Here is an 18,916-nt window from a genome sequence, read left to right on the forward strand (position 1 = left end):
GCGGTGGGTGGGTTGCAGGGGCTCACGCGTGGTGTGCTGCTGCCTAGTCTCCTGAACAGTGAGCAGACTTAACAAAGGACTCAGAGTCCCAGAGGAAATCAATTAATCGAGTAATCAATTATCCGGACGAAGTAGTGTCCGCCCATCTTGTTCAGATAATCGAGATTCCTCTGTACACCACGTTGACTGCTTTACCATCATCTACCTGTCGGTCACCGTCTCAAAGAACTCAATAAGGTTTGTGAGGCACGACCTACCCTTCACAAAACCATGTTGTCTATCCCAAATCAACTTATTCCTTTCCAGATGATTATAAATCCTATCTCTTATAGCCTTTTCCAACACTTACCCACAACCAAAGTAAGGCTTACTGGTTTGTAATTACCAGGGTTGTCTTTACTTCCCTTCTTGAACAAGGGAACAACATTTGCTATCCTCCAGTCTTCTGGTACTATTCCTGTAGACAATGACGATATAAAGGTAAAAACAATGACTACAGATGCTGGAAATCAAACTCTGGATTAGTGGTGCTGGAAGAGCACAGCAGTTCAGGCAGCATTCAAGGACCTTCGAAATCGACGTTTCGGGCAAAAGCCCTTCAGGAATAAAGGCAGTGAGCCTGGAGCGTGGAGAGATAAGCCAGAGGAGGGTGGGGGTGGGGAGAAAGTAGCATAGAGTTAAATGGGTAAGTGGGGAGGGGATGAAGGTGATAGGTCAGGGAGGAGACGGTGGAGTGGACAGATGGAAAAGGAGATAGGCGGGTAGGACAAGTCCGGAAAAGTCATGGGGACAGTGCTGAGCTGGAAGTTTAGAACTAGGGTGAGGTGGGGGAAGGGGAAATGAGGAAACTGTTGAAGTCTACAAACTACCCCTGCTCATGACTCCACCCCCATTTCCCCCCATCATCACACCCACTCCAGTTACAGGTTCCGCCCCCACTCCCAGCTCCACACCCACACCAGATCCCAGCCCACAGCCCTGCTGTGTTTTCACCCCCCCCCCCCCCCCCCCCCAGACCTCCCCCTCACTGAGGACGAACGATCAGTCCTCAGCAAAGGACTCACCTTCATTCCCCTCCGTCCACGCATCAATGAATTTAATATACGCCGTGACGTCGAACAATTCACCATTACTTTCACAATGGTGGACTCCTGCCCACCTTCCGAGGACCCCTTCGCCCATCTCCAACACACTGCATCCACTTGGACACCCCACGCTGGCCTATTACCTGCCCTCGACCTCTTCATTTCCAACTGCCGCCGGGACATTAACCGCCTCAACCTATCTACCTCCCTCCCCCACTGCAACCTCTCACCCTCCAATCCCTCTGCTCCAATCCCAACCTCACCATCAAGCCAGCGGATAAAGGGGGCTCAGTGGTAGTCTGGCGCACTGATCTCTACAACGCTGAAGCCAAACGTCAACTCAAGGACACCTCTACCTACTGCCCCCTCAACCATGACCCCACCCCCCCATCACCAAACCATCATCTCCCAGACTATACAGAACCTCATTACCTCAGGAGATCTCCCACCCACAGCTTCCAACCTCATAGTCCAGGAACCCCGCACTGCCCGGTTCTACCTCCTTCCCAAGATCCACAAGCCTGACCACCCTGGCCGACCCATCGTCTCAGCATGCTCCTGCCCCACTGAACTCATCTCTACCTACCTCGACACTGTCCTATCCCCCCTAGTCCAGGAACTCCCCACATACGTTTGAGACACCACCCACGCCCTCCACCTCCTCCAAGACTTCCGTTTACCCGGTCCCCAACGCCTCATCTTCACCATGGATATCCCATCCCTCTCCACCTCCATCCGCCATGACCAGGGCCTCCAAGCCCTCCGTTTTTTTCCTCTCCAGACGTCCCCAACAGTACCCTTCCACCGACACACTCATTTGTTTGGCCGACCTGGTCCTCACCCTTAACAATTTCTCCTTTGAATCCTCCCACTTCCTCCAGGCCAAAGGGGTAGCCATGGACACACATATGGGCCCCAGCTATGCCTGTCTCTTTGTTGGCTACGTGGAGCAGTTGATCTTCCGTAATTACACCGGCACCACTCCCCACCTCTGCCTCCGCTACGTTGATGACAACATTGGCGCAACCTCGTGCTCCCGCGAGGAGGTTGAGCAATTCATCAACTTCACCAACACATTCCACCCTGACCTTAAATTTACCTGGACCATCTCTGACACCTCCCTCCCCTTCCTGGACCTTTCCATCTCCATTAATGACGACCGACTTGACACTGACATTTTTTACAAACCCACTGACTCCCACAGCTACCTGGATTACACCTCTTCCCACCCTACCTCTTGCAAAAATGCCATCCCATATTCCCAATTCCCCCGCCTCCACCGGATCTGCTCCCAAGAGGACCAGTTCCACCACAGAACGTACCAAATGGCCTCCTTCTTTAGAGACCGCAATTTCCCTTCCCACGTGGTCAAAGATGCCCTTCAACGCATCTCATCTACATCCCGCACCTCTGCCCTCAGACCTCCCCCCTCCAACCGTAACAAGGACAGAACGCCCCTGGTACTCACCTTCCACCCTACCAACCTTTGCATAAACCAAATCATCTGTCGACATTTCCTCCACCTCCAAACAGACCCCACCACCAGGGATATATTTCCCTCCCCACCCCTTTCCGTCTTCCGCAAAGACCGTTCCCTCCGTGACTACCTGGTCAGGTCCACGCCCCCCTACAACACACCCTCCCATCCTGGCACTTTCCCCTGCCACCACAGGAACTGTAAAACCTGCGCCCACACCTCCTCTCTCACCTCTATCCAAGGCCCTAAAGGAGCCTTCCACATCCATCAAAGTTTTACTTGCGCATCCACTAATATCATTTATTGTATCCGTTGCTCCCGATGCGGTCTCCTCTACATTGGGGAGACTGGGCGCCTCCTAGCAGAGCGCTTTAGGGAACATCTCCAGGACACCCACACCAATCAACCACACCGCCCTGTGGCCCAACATTTCAACTCCCCCTCCCACTCTGCCGAGGACATGGAGGTCCTGGGCCTCCTTCACCGCTGCCCCCTCACCACCAGACGCCTGGAGGAAGAACGCCTCATCTTCTGCCTCAGAACACTTCAACCCCAGGGCATCAATGTGGACTTCAACAGTTTCCTCATTTCCCCTTCCCACACCTCACCCTAGTTCTAAACTTCCAGGTCAGCACTGTCCCCATGACTTGTCCGGACTTGTCCTACCTGCCTATCTCCTTTTCCACCTATCCACTCCACCCTCTCCTCCCTGACCTATCACCTTCATCTCCTCCCTCACTCACCCATTTTACTCTCTGCTACTTTCTCCCCACCCCCACCCTCCTCTAGCTTATGTCTCCACATTCCAGGCTCATTAACTTTATTCCTGATGAAGGGCTTTTGCCCGAAATGTCGATTTCGAAGCTCCTTGGATGCTGCCTGAACTACTGTGCTCTTCCAGGACCACTAATCCAGAAAATGACGACACAGAGATGAAAGCCAAAGGCTCTGCCATCTCCTCCCTGGCTTCCCAGAGAACCCTAGCATACATTCCGTCCAGCCTAGGGGACTTATGTATTTTCACACTTTCCAGAATTGGACACCTTGTGCACCTTAATCCCATCTGTTCTAGTCGGCTGTATCTCAACATTCTCCTTGACAATATTGTCTTTTTCCAGTGTGAATACTGGCGCAATATATTCATTTACCGCTTCCCTTATCTCCTCTGACTCCACGCACAACTTCCTACCAACCTTGACTGTCCATAATATTACTCTAGTCACACTTTTATTCCTGATATTCCACTAGAAAGTCTTAGGGTTTACCTTGAGAAGTTGTTGGCAGATAGGATCATGTTCCCTCCTGGCTGTTCTTCGTTTTCTCTTTAGGTCTTTCCTGGCTAACTTGTAACTCTCAAGTGCCCTAAGTGAGCCATCACAGCTCATCTTTACATAAGCCGCCTCCAACCTCTTGAGAAGAGCTTCAACTTCTTTAGTAAACCACGGCTCCCTCACTTGACAACTTCCTCCCTGCCTGCCATGGACATACTTATCAAGGACATGCAGTACTGTTCCTTGAATAAGCTCCACATTTCAATTGTGCCTATCCCCTGCAGTTTCCTCCTCCATTCTATGCATCCTAAATCTTTCCTAATCGCATTATAATTGCCTTTCCCTGAGCTATAATTCTTGCCCTGCGGTATATACCTATCCCTTTCCATCTCTGAAGTAAACATAACCGAACTGTGATCACTATCATCAAAGTGCTCACCTACATCCAAATCTAGCACCTGGCCGGGTTCATTACCCTGTACCAAATCCAATGTGGCCTCACTCCTTGTTGGCATGTCTACATACTGTGTCAGGAAACCCTCCTGCATACATTGGACAAAAATTGACACATTTAAAGTACTCAAATTATTGTATTCCCAGTCAATATTTGGAAAGTTTAAGTTCCCCCATAACAACTACCCTACCACTCTCGCTCCTATTGAGAATCATCTTTGCTATCCTTTCCTATACATCTCTGGAACGATTCAGAGGCCTATAGAAAACTCCCAACAGGGTGACCTCTCCTTTAATGTTTTCAACCTCCATCCATACTACCTCAGTAGATGAGTCCTGAAATGTCCTTTCTGCCCCTGTAATACTGTCCTTGATTAACAATGCCACACCTCCCCCTCTTTTGCCATCTTCTCTGTTCTTAATGAAATATCTAAATCCCGCAACCTGCAACAACCATTCCTGTCCCTGCTCTACTCATGTCTCTGAAATGGCCACAAAATCGAAATCCCAGGTACCAAACCATGTTGCAGGTTCGCCCACTTTATTCCAGGTGCTCCTGGCGTTGATGTGGACACCCTTCAAACCATTTTCTTGCTTGCCGTTCCCCTCTTGTGACCTTGAAACCTTACTTCTGATCTCACTACTCTCAACGTCTAGTATTGTGGAACTACAATTCATATTCCTATCCCCCTGCTGAATTAGGTTAAAACCTTCTGAAGGACATTAGCAAATCACTCTTTCCCCCCGCCCCCCCCCCCCCCCCACCCCGCCCCTGCCAAATAATGGGTCCCCCTCTGGTTCATTTAATCAAAGTTTTCAGTGTCATGGTCATTTAAGATGAGTAAATGAAGAAAAAATCTTTTGGATGAAAGAAGTGTGATAACCAGAAGCAGATTGAAATGAACATAAGAACCTGAGGTGGTGTGAGAAAAATACTTTTAAAAGTTATTTCCATGCGATGTTGGTATGACAAGATGGGCTAACATTTGTTGTCTGTCCTTAATTGCCTTTGAACTAAGTGGCTTGTTGGTTCTTTTGAAAGACAGATAAGAGTCAACTAAATTGCTATGCATCTGGAGTTGCATGTAAGGCAGATTGGGTAAGCAAGGCCAATTTCATTCCTTAAAGAACTTTACTGAGCCATGCGTTTTTACAACAATTGATGGTTGTCATTGCCATTATTACTGAGAGTAGCTTTATATTCCAGATTTCATTAATTGAATGTAAATTGCACCAACTGCTGTTGTAGGATTTGAACATTCGTCCCCACCGTATTAGCCTTGGTCTTGGGATTATTTGGAGAAAGTGAGGACTGCAGATGCTGGAGAGTCAGAGTCACACTTTTTGACTCTTGGGATTATTAGTTCAGTGGCATTGTCACTATGTCACCACCTCCTGGTTTTATGCAACATGTGACTGGGATATAGGATTTTCTGCCCAGTGGTCTTGAGTGTCGAGTTTAATGTCTACTTGAAGCGGAAAGAAACTGCGCAGATACGGAGTTTGAGAGGGGATGAGAGTTGTGAGTAGTTTTGGGCTGTCGCAGACGGGGTTATTTGTGTTGTAGATCATTAACATATAGCTGTAATGATTATTAATGCTTTAATTTAATTCCTTTTTATGCTTCTATTTTTCTTTCACAACAGTAAATAAGATCCTCTACTTTCCTCACCGCCCCCCTTGCACCAGCACCATCCCCTCCCTGTGTTTATAAGTCACTTTTGCCTCTTTTTTTTAAAATCAAAGTTGTTAATTTCTGTTTTCATATTACTTGCAATTTCTGTGAATTACATGGTGAATACTGACAGTTTCACTGACATGACAAGTTAAAATCCTAGTTTATAGATATTGTTTAATCCGCTGCCTCAGAGACGTAAGACTACATTTTGGATCCAAGGTACTGTGGTACTTTTTAGCTTACTTGTATCCTGATTTGGCTATATTCTAATTAAGATAGTGTTGTTGCAGTTCAGTACTGGTTTATCTCTTCATGAGTAAATGCAAAGAAGAAACACTTGTCATTTTAAAAATTGTCTTCTTAGGCGCAGTGTGATCGAAGCTGTTTATAATAGACTGAATCCACACAGAGATGATGATGGGGTGAGCCTTATTTTCTTTTGCACATTTTGCTCTTGTACTGATCAAGTTAAAAAAATCATTCTTTATTATACTGTAAGGTGTAATGCTAACTGTGATATACTTGTTTTTCATTTGCTTATGCAAGTCTCCTTAAAATGTTTGCTTGCAGTCCACTATCATTTGGTAATCTTGTAAGATTCTGAAAGATATCTTTGTCATGTTTAAACAAAAAATTTGAAAGAGTTTCTGACCTGACACATTTTAAAGTTCACCGTTGCGTGTCATTTATAGAGTTGGCTTGTCAACGCACAACTTCTTTCTTGGAATTGTATGGCACAAGAATAGATTATTTAGCCTGTCAAGTTGCTGTGCTGTTCACTAGGGGTATAAATCCTGTGTTTTGAAATTGTTTAGAAATGCACTTGTATTCACTTGAATTATTTCAACTGTTCTTCAGTGAAATCTTACTCAGGTGACAGGATATTGCTTTGACAATTTGTCCAAAATATACAGCAAAGTATATTGTCTTCTAACTTTACATTCTTTGAATAATGCTCACCAAGATCAAAGTTACTGAGGAATGGATTGTAACCATTTCTGACTTCCACTATGTGCAGTACGAATAATTGGAACATACCTCAGACTGGACACAGACCTGTCTGTGTTCTATTCCTACAACATTTGCAAATCTGTAATGTGGATGCAATAGTGTGATTTATTAATTTCCCACAACCACCTGATTTAGATTGCTCATTTGTATCAAATTATAGATATTTTTCCACTTGTTCTTGAGAATTTGTAATGAGACTACTTAAACGTGCACATTGAAAATGAATGGTGTTGAAAGGAAGATCTGTCAACCTTCTCCAACATTTAGGTTGCTTTTCTAATTATGCCAGCAATTCATTTGAAATTTGTTAGATATCAGAAACTATTGACTTGCCTTCTAAAGTCATGTATTTTTGGACAAAGTGGAATTAATTTGATCACTAAAGCTACCTAGTATTGGACTCTGGTAAAAATTAGTTGATTTTTAGTTCATGTGATGTGCCATACAAATGGATCCAGCATTTGCTGAAGAATGTACATCAGAGCTGAAAAGGTTGAGATCTCTATTCAAGGGTAAAGTGGACTGCCAACAAGGCGATCAACCTAAATATATAGTTGGATGGCATATGTCACAGAGCAGTTGCACTTCAGCTGCACTGGATAATAGGATGGCGCAAAGCAATTTAAGTGTGATACAAAGTGACATTAGGTCTCCCGGGATATCCTGTGATACATGCCACAAGCTAAATTTTTTCCTCATCCTTCAGCTCCAATTAATTTTGCACTCCAAATTGCTATTGATATAATTTAATAACTGCAGCAACGTCAACTGAGTTATCTCTTAACTGATGAAATTTCAAGAATTTGAATGGTCTGTAGAGCTCTCCAAAATGAGCAATCTTTATATGATCAAATTCTAATTCAAGAATCAGCAAATTAATTGCAATACAATACAAAATTGCTAGTTTTATCTACTTCTAGGGCATGACTACACAAGAGGGCTTCCTTACCATGGTTCAGTTTAATTCATGAAAATTTTAAAATGAAAGCAGCTACTGCTTATGTTAGGAAGCTATATGATTTGTAGTTGCCCACAACAAATAAAATCTGATTTGGTAAACTTAATTCCCTGCTGGACAGAAACATGTTTTGCTTTGTCAGCCAGTTACTACTTCACCTATCATCAGTGAGACGTTTGCATCCATAAAACACTTTAAAATCTCCTTTCTTTCATTTAGTACTGTTATTTATTTGTATTTGCTAAAGCGCTTTCTTTGCTGAAGGATTTACTTGTTTTAAAAAACCTGTTCAGAGGTATTTATTACCTCCTGGAGCAGATGGGACTTTATCCTGGATCTCATGGCTCAGAGAGGGGCACTACCACTGTGCCATAAGAACCCTTGTTTCCTTCATTTTTATTTCCTAAATAAACTTGAATTCTGATTGTGTGCTTTATGTAGCAGGCATAGAACAGTTTCTAATTGCTAACTTATTTTGAAGTGGGATGTCATTGGAAACACAAATTACCCTGTACCTAGAATTCTTAAACTGTGACAAAGCAGTCCGAACTTCTCTGTGACAAGTATTTTTTTTAATTACAGCATTAATGCAGCAATTTCTTAATGTACTTGGGAAGTTGATGGCAAGTTCTGGCTTTTGCAATCACCACAATGGAGCCAAATCATTTGACTTTGGGCCAGTTTGCAGAATGTGGTTCTCCTCTTGCCCATTACAAATAACTACTTGACATTTAATGAACTTGTAATTGTTTTTGACAACAAATTCTGGAAATTTGCAAATTTGATTTTTACAAGTTTTAGTTTGATGTTGAATCATACTTTCCATGTTGTGCTGGTGGCCTGGGATATAGAAACCTACAAAATAGGAGCAGGTAGACCATTGACCCCACCAAGCCTGTGTCACAATTTGACAGAACCATAGCTGATTCTTTATATCAATACTGTACTCCCACTCTGTCCTGCACAACCCTTTGATGTTGGGCAATCTCATTTCTCCTGAAGTGTACTTAGTGTCTTGGCTTCCACAGCTTTGTGGTAGAGAGCTCCATAAGTTCACCATTCTGAGTGAATAAGCCTATCATCCCAGTTCTAAATGCATGAACCCTTGTTCTATCCCCCATCAGAATTTTATTTCTTTCAAGAAGATCTACTCTTCTTTTAAAACTCAAGTGAACATAGTCACCCAGTCTATCATGCATGACAATTCTGTCATCCAAGGAATCGAGTATATCTTTTCTTAGGTAAGGAGACCAAAATTGTGAACAATATCCCAGGTGTGGTTTCACTGAAGCCCTGTACAGCCGTAGTACAACTTCCTTGCTCCAGTTTGTTGAATGCAAATAGAAATCATTTAGATTCCTAATTTAGGAAGCAGTTGTTGCACTGAAGCAAAACAATTTGTCAAAATTAGATTATAAATCTAAATGTGCTTTGAGTTACAAAACGTTTTGATTCGACTTCAACAAAGCACAGTTTGAACGTTGCTGGTCTCAATAAGTACAAGTTTAAAGTTCCATATGAAATGTAGTTGGGACCTTAGTTTTTAGAAAGTTAAAGTTCCTCGCATCAAACTTGTCTAGGATTTCGAACAGACTGCAGCAAACTGGCCATCTTATTCAAAAGTCGAGAGTGTGGTGCTGGAAAAGCACAGTAGTCAGGCAGTATCAGAGGAGCAGGAGAATCCTGATGAAAGGTTTATGCCCGAAACGATGATTCTCCCTCGCAGATGCTGCTTGACCTGCTGTGCTTTTCCAGCTACACACTCTCGACTCTGATCTCTAACATCTGCGATCCTCACTTTCTCTATCTTATTTAAAAACTTATTTCAGAACATAGCAACAGGAGTAGGCCAGTTAGGCCATCAAATCTGTTCTGCCATGCAATTAGATCATAGCTCATCTTTGTTTTGAGTTCCACACTGCCATTTACCCTCAACCTTTTGATTCCTTTGGCTTACAAGAATCTATCCTGCCTTAAAATCTGTACAACCCTGAGAGCACAAAAAAAATCTCCTTATCTATATCTTGAAAGGGGATTATTAATTTTAAAACAGTACCCCTTAGTTCTGGATTCACCTATAAGGAGCAGCACTCCTAAATCTAGTGCTTCCAGATAAACTTGTTGGACTATAACCTGGTGTTGTGTGATTTTTAACTTTATAAGAAACAAAACATCCTTTCCATGTTCACCTTGCCATGACCATCAAGGATTTTATGTATTTGAATCAAGCCACACCTAACCTGTGTAAAGAAGGCTTAGCCTGTCCACCTATCCTCATAAAATGTGCCACAGATTCCAAGTATCATAAGAGGACATTACATGGACATGACGAGCTGCCACCATTTATTGCTTATCTCTCATTGAGAAGATGGTTGTGAGCTACCTTGAACTGCTGCAGTCCATGTGTTGGAGGTAGACTCCCAATGATTCAGTGACAATGAAAGAATGGTGATTTATTTCCAAGTCAGGATGGTGCATGCCTTGGAGGAGAACTTCCCATTGTTGTGGATTTGCGGACGAAATTAAGATGTTGGATTTAAAGAATATTAAATGGGTTTTTTCTGACAATGATTTTGTGGTCTTCAGTAGATTCTGAATTCTACATATTTGATTGAATTCAAATTCTGCCATTTACCATGGCGGGATTTGAACTGGGTCCCAGAACATTAGCTGAGTTTCTGGAATACTAGTCCAGCTATGATACCACCAGACCATTGCCTCCCCTACGTACATACTAATTTTCTCTGACTCAGGCACCAGAATGCGTAAATGCAGATGTTTTCAATTTGTGCAATACTGTCTTTTCATTCTTTTCCCTAAAATGAATAACTTTACATTTTCGCACACTATACTTTATCGATCATATTTTTGCCCACTCACTCAACTATCCATATCATCTGTATTCTCCTTATTTCTTCTTCACAACATACTTTTCTGCCTATTTTTGTTATTTTCAAAGTTAGCCATTAGGCTTGCGCTTCAGTCATCTGTATCATTGTAAATTGTAAAACGTTTGTCCCAGCACAGATACCTGTACCTCATAACCGCTTTCATGCACTATTTCCATATCCCAGATTCCATGCTGCCATTAGTCTCTGGGGATTCATAGATTTCTGCCATGTACATGCTCAATGATTACACTTCCACATTCCCCAGGGCAGGGATTCCAAAGATTCACCACCCTCTGTGAAGAATTTCCTCCTGATCTAAGTCTTAAATGGCCTACCCCTTATCAGAGATTTATTCCAAGAATAGGGAGTTCTGTAATGGCACAATACCTGTGCTCTTCAGACTTTAGGCTTGATACTTGTTCATCGAGAGGTGGTGCTGGAAAAGCACAGTAGGTCAGGCCGCAACCAAGGAGCAGAAGAATCGACGTTTCGGGCATAAGCCCTTCACCAGAAATGAGGCTTGTGGGCTGGGCGGCTGAGAGATAAATAGGAAGGGATGGGACTGGAGGCAAGGTAGCTCAGAATACGATAGGTAGATGAAGGTGGGGGAGTAGATGATCTGTTGGAGAGGAGGGTGGAGTGGTTAGATGGGAAAGGTGATGGACAGGTCAAGAGGGTGGTGCAGAGTTGGAGGCTTGGGACTGGGATGAGGTCAGGGGAGGGGCAATGAGGAAACTGGTGAAATCTACATTAATCCCGTGTGGTTGCACGGTCCCAAGGCAGAATAAGAGACGTTCTTCCTCCAAGCATCAGGTGATTAGAGTTTGGCGATGGAGGAGGCCCAGGACCTGTGTGTCCTTGGTGGAGTGGGAGGGGAGTATTCAACCATGGGCCAGTGGAGTTGGTTGGTGCGGGTGTTCCAGAGATGTTCTCTGGAACGATCCGCAAGTTGGCGTCATGTCTCCCTGATGTAAAGGAGACTATTTCGGGTGCCATGGAAACAGTAGATGACATTAGTGAGGGTACATGTAAATTTCTGTCAGACGTGGAAGGATCCTTTGGGGCTTTGAATGGAGGTGAGGGGTGAAGTGTGGGTGCAGGTTTTGCACTTTCTGTGGTGACAACAGAAGGTGCTGGGAGTGGGGTGAGGGTTGGTGGGGAGTGTGGATCTGACAAAGAAGTTGCAGAGGGAATGGTCTCTCCGCAACGTTGATGGGGGTGGGGAGTGAAATATATCCCTCGTATGGAATCTGTTTTGTAGGTGGTGGAAATGGCGGAGGATGATGCGATGTAAAAAAGAAGTTGGTGAGGTGGAAGGTGAAGACTGGGGATGGGAGGGGGGTTCAAGGGCAGAGGTGCAGGAAGTGGAGGAGATGGGCTAGAAGGCATGGTCAACCATGTGGGAGGGGAAATTGCAGTATTTGAAGAAGGAGGCCATCTGGGATTTTCTGGGGTGGAATTGGTCCTCCTGGGAATAGCTGCTGTGGAGATGGAGGAATTGGGAATAAGGGATGTTTTTTTCACAGGAGGCAGGGTGGGAGGAGGTGTCGTCCAGGTAGCTTGGGAGTCTGTGGGATTTTAGTAGATGTCTGGAAGTCGGTCACTCTGGTGTGTCTGGCTCGTATAAGTGTGGAAAGTGTTTGCACGTTCAGCTACTGACAGAGCATATTGCAGCCCTGATGAAAGAACTCGAGGACCTCAGGCTCATCCGAGAGAACGAGATCTTTCTGGACAAGACCTTCAGCGAGGTTATTACACCAACCATACCAGAAAAGAGCAGAAGAAAGCAGAGGATGAGGAAGGCAGAGAGGAGACAGGTGCAAGAGACCCCGGGGGAAGTACCTGTCAGGAACAAGTTGAATCTTTTGTAAACAGTAGAGACAGATGACACTGCCAGTCCGCGAGGCGGCCAGGCCTGTCAAGCAAAAGTTGGCGTGGAGGCAGGGCGGAAGAGTCTGACATCGCACAGAGCCGTGGTAATAGGGGACTCCATAGTGAGAGGAACTGACCGGGGTTTTTGTGGCAGCAGGCGGGACTTAAGGGTGGTGTGTTGCCTTCCTGGTGCCAGGGTTAAAGCCATTAGATAGAATGCAGGAAATCCTCAAGGACGAAGGTGAAGAGCCAGAGGTGGTGGTACATGTCGGCACAAATGATGTCGGGAAGAAGAGGAGGAACATACAACAGCGGGACTTTGGAGAACTAGGAAGAAGGTTGAAAAGCAGGACGTCCAGGGTGGTTATCTCCGGTTTGCTTTCAGTTCCTCGGGCTGGTGTGGCCAGAAACACCGGAGATAATGGACTTGAACGTGCGGCTGGGGAACTGGTGCAGGAAACAAGGATTTAAATTCTTGGATTACTGGGGTATGTTTTGTGGTAAGTATAAATTATACAAGAGAGACGGTTTGTACCTTAATAGATTAGGGACCAGCATTCTGGCAGGCAGGTTTGCTACTAATTAGCGGGGGGGGGGGGGGGGGGGGGGACAAACTGGATGTTTAAGAAGGAAATTGAAGGGATAGTTAGAACAAGGGAAGTCAAGAAAGACAACTGTATCAATGAAGCAGAAAACTCAAAAAGGGATCATGCTGTAAGGTTGAGTGAAATAGGAGTTGATGGGAAGGGTGAGGGCAGTAACAAATTAAAAATACTAGACATGAATGCACGAAGCATTAGAAATAAGATGGATGAGCTTGAGGCTCTTTTGGAAATTGTCAGATACGATATTGTGGGGATGACTGAGATGTGGCTTCAAGTGGACAGGGCCTGGGAAATGAATATTCAAGGCTACACATGCTATCATAAGGACAGACTGACGGGCAGAGGGAGTGGGGTGGCCATGTTGGTAAGGGAGCATATTCAGTTCCTTGCGTGGGGGGGACCTCTAATCAGGGGATATAGAGTCAGTGTAGGTAAAGCTGAAAAATTCTAAGGGTAAAAAGACCCTCTTGGGAGTTATCTACAGGCCCCAAACAGTAGTCTGGATGTCGGATGTAAGTTGAATCAGGAGCTGAAATTGGCCTGTCGCAAAGATGTTACTACAGTTGTTATGGGGGATTTTAACACGCAGGTAGACTGGGAGAATCAGGATGGTATTGGACCTCAAGAAAGAGACTTTGTGGAGTGCCTCCGAGATGGATTCTTAGAACAGCTGGTGCTGGAGCCTACCAGTGAGAAGGCAATTCTGGATCTGGTATTGTGCAACGAACCAGAATTGATCAGGGACCTCGAAGTGAAGGAGCCATTGGGAAGTAGTGACCATAATACAATAAGCTTCAATCTGCAATTTGAGAGGGAGAGGGTACAATCGGAAGTGACAATATTTCTGTTGAATAAAGGGAACTATGGAGCTATGAGGGAGGAGCTGGCCAAAGTTCAATGGTGCAATACCTTAGCAGGGATGACAGTGGAGGAACAATGGCGGATATCTTCTGTGTATAATGCAGAAGATGCAGGATCAGTCCATTCCAAAAAGGAAGAAAGATCCTAGGAGGAGGCAGGGGTGGCCGTGGCTGACAAGGGAAGTTAAGAAACATATAAAGTTAAAAGAGAAAGAGTATAACATAGATTAGATTAGATTAGATTACTTACAGTGTGGAAACAGGCCCTTCGGCCCAACAAGTCCACACCGCCCCGCCGAAGCGTAACCCACCCATACCCCTACATCTACATCTACACCTTACCTAACACTACAGGCAATTTAGCATGACTAATTCACCTAACCTGCACATCTTTGGACTGTGGGAGGAAACCGGAGCACCTGGAGGAAACCCACGCAGACACGGGGAGAACGTGCAAACTCCACACAGTCAGTCGCCTGAGGCGGGAATTGAACCCGGGTCTCTGGCGCTGTGAGGCAGCAGTGCTAACCACTGTGCCACCGTGTCGCCCACTGTGCCACCGTGTCGCCCACGGTGGCACAGTGGGCGACACGGTGGCACAGCATAGCAAAGATAAGTGGGAAAACAGAGGACTGGGAAGCTTTTAAAGAACAACAGAGGAGCACTAAGAAGGAAATACGCAGAGAAAAAATGAGGAATGAAGGTAAACTGGCCAGAAATATAAAGGAGGATGGTAAAAGCTTTTTTAGGTATGTGAAAGGCAAAAATATGGTTAAGACTAAAATTGGGCCCTTGAAGACAGAAACAGGAGAATAGATTACGGGGAACAAAGAAATGGGAGAAGAATTGAATTGGTACTTCAGATCTGTGTTCACTGGGGAAGACACAAGCAACCTCCCTGAGGTAACAGTGGCTGAAGGACCTGAACTTAAGGGAATTTATATTTGCCAGGAATTGGTGTTGGAGAGACTGTTAGGTCTGAAGGTTGATAAGTCCCGGGGCCTGATGGTCTACATCCCAGAGTACTGAAGGAGGTGGCTCAAGAAATCGTGGATGAGTTGGTGATTATTTTCCAGAGTTCGATAGATTCGGGATCAGTTCCTGCGGATTGGAGGGTGGCTAATGTTGTACCACTTTTTAAGAAAGGTGGGAGAGAGAAAGCAGGAAATTATAGACCAGTTGGTCTGTCCTCAGTGGTGGGAAAGATACTGGCGTCTATTATAAAGGATGAAATTACGACACATCTGAATAGTAGTGATAGGATAGGTCAGAGTCAGCATGGATTTATGAAGGGGAAATCACGCTGGACTAATCTTCTGGAATTTTTTGAGGATGTAACTCTGAAGATGGACGAGGAAGTCCAGATGTAGTGTACCTGGACTTTCAGAAAGCTTTTGATAAAGTCCCACATAGGAGGTTAGTGAGCAAAATTAGGGCGCATGGTATTGGGGGCAAAGTACTAACTTGGATTGAAAATTGGTTGGCTGATAGGAAACAAAGAGTAGTGATAAATGGCTCAATTTCGGAATGGCAGGCAGTGACCAGTGGGGTACTGCAGGTATCAGTGCTGGGACCACAGCTTTTGATAATATGATAATGATATAGAAGATGGTATTAGTAATAACATTAGCAAATTTGCTGATGATACTAAGCTGGGTGGCAGGGTGAAATGTGAGGAGGATGTAAGGAGATTACAGGGTGACCTGGACAGGTTAGGTGAGTGGTCAGATGCATGGCAGATGCAGTTTAATGTGGATAAATGTATGGTTATCCACTTTGGTGGCAAGAACAGGAAGGCAGATTACTACCTAAATGGAATCAATTTAGGTAAAGGGGCAGTACAAAGAGATCTGGGTGTTCTTGTACACCAGTCAATGAAGGTAAGCATTCAGGTATAGCAGGTAGTGAAGAAAGCCAATAGCATGCTGGCCTTCATAACAAGAGGGATTGAATATAGAAGCAAAGAGGTTCTTCTGCAGCTGTACAGGGCCCTGGTGAGACTACACCTGGAGTACTGTGTGCAGATCTGGTCTCCAAATTTGAGGAAAGACATTCTGGCTATTGAAGGAGTGCAGCGTAGGTTCACAAGGTCAATTCCTGGAATGGCTGGACTATCTTACGCTGAAAGACTGGAGCGACTGGGTTTGTTTACCCTTGAGTTTAGAAGACTGAGAGGGGATCTGATGAAGACATTTAAGATTATTAAAGGATTGGACACTCTGGAGGCAGGAAACATGTTTCCGCTGATGGGTGAGTGCCGAACCAGAGGACACAGCTTAAAAATATGGGGTAAACCATTTAGGACAGAGATGAAGAGAAACTTCTTCACCCAGAGTGTGGTGGCTGTGTGGAATGCTCTGCCCCAGAGGGCAGTGGAGGCTCAGTCTCTGGATGTACTTAATAAAGAGTTAGATAGAGCTCTCAACGATAGTGGAATCAAGGGTTATGGAGATCAGACAGGAACAGGATACTGATTAAGGATGATCAGCCATGATCATATTGAATGGTGGTGCAGGCTCGAAGGGCAGAATGGCCTACTCCTGCACCTATTGTCTATTGAGATGGAGAGGTCCAGGAAGGTGAGGGGATGGTCCAAGTAAATTTGAGATCGGGGTGGAAGGTGATAGTGAAGTTCCTCGTGAAAGAATGAGGTAGCGCCAATACAGTCATTGATGTAGCTGAGGAAAAGGTGGGGGATGGTGCCAGTGTAGCTGTGGAAGATGGACTGTTTCATATACCCGACAAAGTGGCTGGATGTGGGTGCCCATAGTTACCCCTTTGATTTGGAGGAAATGGGAGGATTGGAAGGAGAAGTTGTTCAGGGTTAAGGGTGAGAACCAGTTCAGCCAAGTGGATGAGGGTGTCAGTGGAAGGGTACTGCTTGGGACAGTGTGACAGGAAAAAAAAGGAGGGCTTGGAAGCCTTCATCATGGTGGATAAATGTCTACATGGACTGGGATGTCCATGGTGAAGATAAGCCGTGGGGGGCTGGGGAAACAAAAGTCTTTGAAGAGGTAAAGGGCGTGGATGGTGTCCTGAATGTAGGTGGGGAGTTCCTGGACTAAGGGGGACAGGAACAGACTGAGACAATGGGTCAACTGGGTTTGTGAATCTTCGGTAGGAGGTAGAATTGGGTGTTGTGGGGTTCGCAGACGATAAGGTTGGTGGCTGTGGATGGGAGACCCCCAGAGCTGGAGGTTGTGGATGGTTTGGAAGATGATGCTTTGGTGATGGGAGATGAGGTCATGATCGAGGGGACAATAGGAGCAGGTGTCTGTGAGTTGGCGCCCGGCTTCAGCGGTTGTAGACGTTGGTGTGCCAAATGACCACAGCACCCGCCCCCAACTCCCTTTGTCTGCTGGTTAGATGATGATGTTGAGGTGGGAGTGGAGGGCTGCGTGTTATGAGGGCAGGAGGTTGGAGTGGGTGAGGGGGGTGGACAGGTTGAGGCGGTCTATTTCATGGAAGCAGTTAGAAATGAAGAGGTCAAGGGTGGGTAACAGGCCAACATGGGGTGTCCAGGTGGATGGGATGTGTTGGAGGCAAGAGAAGGGGCCCTCAGTGGGTTTGGCAGGAGTTTTGATTGAAAAGGTGGGCCCAGAGGCGGCGGAAGAAATGTTTCAGTCGAAATGTGTGTCTAACTCATTAATCCAGGAGCATAGAGGGATGAAGGTGAGATCTTTGTGGACTGAACACTCATCCTTGGTGAGGTGAGGTGGGGGGCGGCGGAGGAGGAGGAGGAGGTCTGGGGGAATAGTAAAAACATTGCAGAACTGGGAGCTTGGACCTGGGAGTGGGGGCGGAGACTGTCACTTGAGTGGGTGTGGTTACAAGGTGGGGACTGATGTCACCAAGAGAAATGATACTCACCATGGGGTGGAGGTGGAAGTGATGTAACGCGTGACGTCAACGACGTTGCCGGCTGAGTTCTGGTTTTCTTGGTGGGGGGGGGCGCAGTGGAGGTTAGTAAGAATACTGAAGGGCTGGGAACTAGGACCTGGGGTGGAGTAGGAGTTGCAGCGGAGACTTTCTGGGGGAATAGTAAAAACATGGTAAGGCTTTTCTTGGAGAATAGTAAGAAGACAGCAGGGCTTTCCTGGGGGAATAGTAAAAACACCGCAGGTCTTGATACTTATTGTTTGAATTTATTCCATGTTGTTATTGGGTCTGATTGAAAAATGTCTGACAATGTTGCTGCTGCTTTCGTGAAGTTGTGTTTCCATTCCTGATGTGTATCAATTTGATGAGCATAAGAATTCAGCAGAAATGTATAATTTATATCACAAAGTCCAGTTAATTTGTTCTGAATCTTGTTTTCCCTGTTAATCACATATGCCAGTGTTGCCCAGTTGAGAATGCTGATGAGCTACCTGTGTCACTATGGCAGTAATGTTTTAGCCACATGCCTTCAGAAAATGTTTAAATAACAAGCCCCGTTGAGTCACTATGGATGAACTTGTCACAATTTGTGAACATTCTGATATTTTTATTGCATTTTAGCACTTCACCAACAAATTTATAAAAGTTACATATATCATGCAATATGAGCAATAAGATTATGACCCCACCAGGATCACATTGTCTGTTACTCAATATTTCAGTTCCTCTTCAGAAAAGAAGTGAAGCATACCTAGATTCTCATTTAGTCACTTGCTTGTGACTAATTCATTGGGCAATAGTGGCATATGTTGTTTGACCACTGATTTCAAAGGATTTGTTTCAACAAAAGAGTAAATGTAAAACTTCCATGAGACC

General features: G+C 45.1%; 1 protein-coding gene across 4 annotated transcripts in view; it reads left to right on the plus strand.

The window, feature by feature from the left end:
• ppm1ba (protein phosphatase, Mg2+/Mn2+ dependent, 1Ba) overlaps positions 1–18,916 on the plus strand; it is a 200,362-nt gene that overhangs the window by 169,977 nt on the left and 11,469 nt on the right. For all 4 annotated transcript variants that reach the window (XM_072580621.1, XM_072580619.1, XM_072580622.1 and 1 more), the window contains exon 5: positions 6,329–6,386. In XM_072580621.1, the coding sequence (XP_072436722.1) occupies positions 6,329–6,386 (58 nt within the window). The remainder of the gene's footprint in view (positions 1–6,328; positions 6,387–18,916) is intronic.

The sequence above is a fragment of the Chiloscyllium punctatum genome, chromosome 11 (genome assembly GCF_047496795.1).
Source record: "Chiloscyllium punctatum isolate Juve2018m chromosome 11, sChiPun1.3, whole genome shotgun sequence".
Classification (NCBI taxonomy): Eukaryota; Metazoa; Chordata; class Chondrichthyes; order Orectolobiformes; family Hemiscylliidae; genus Chiloscyllium; species Chiloscyllium punctatum.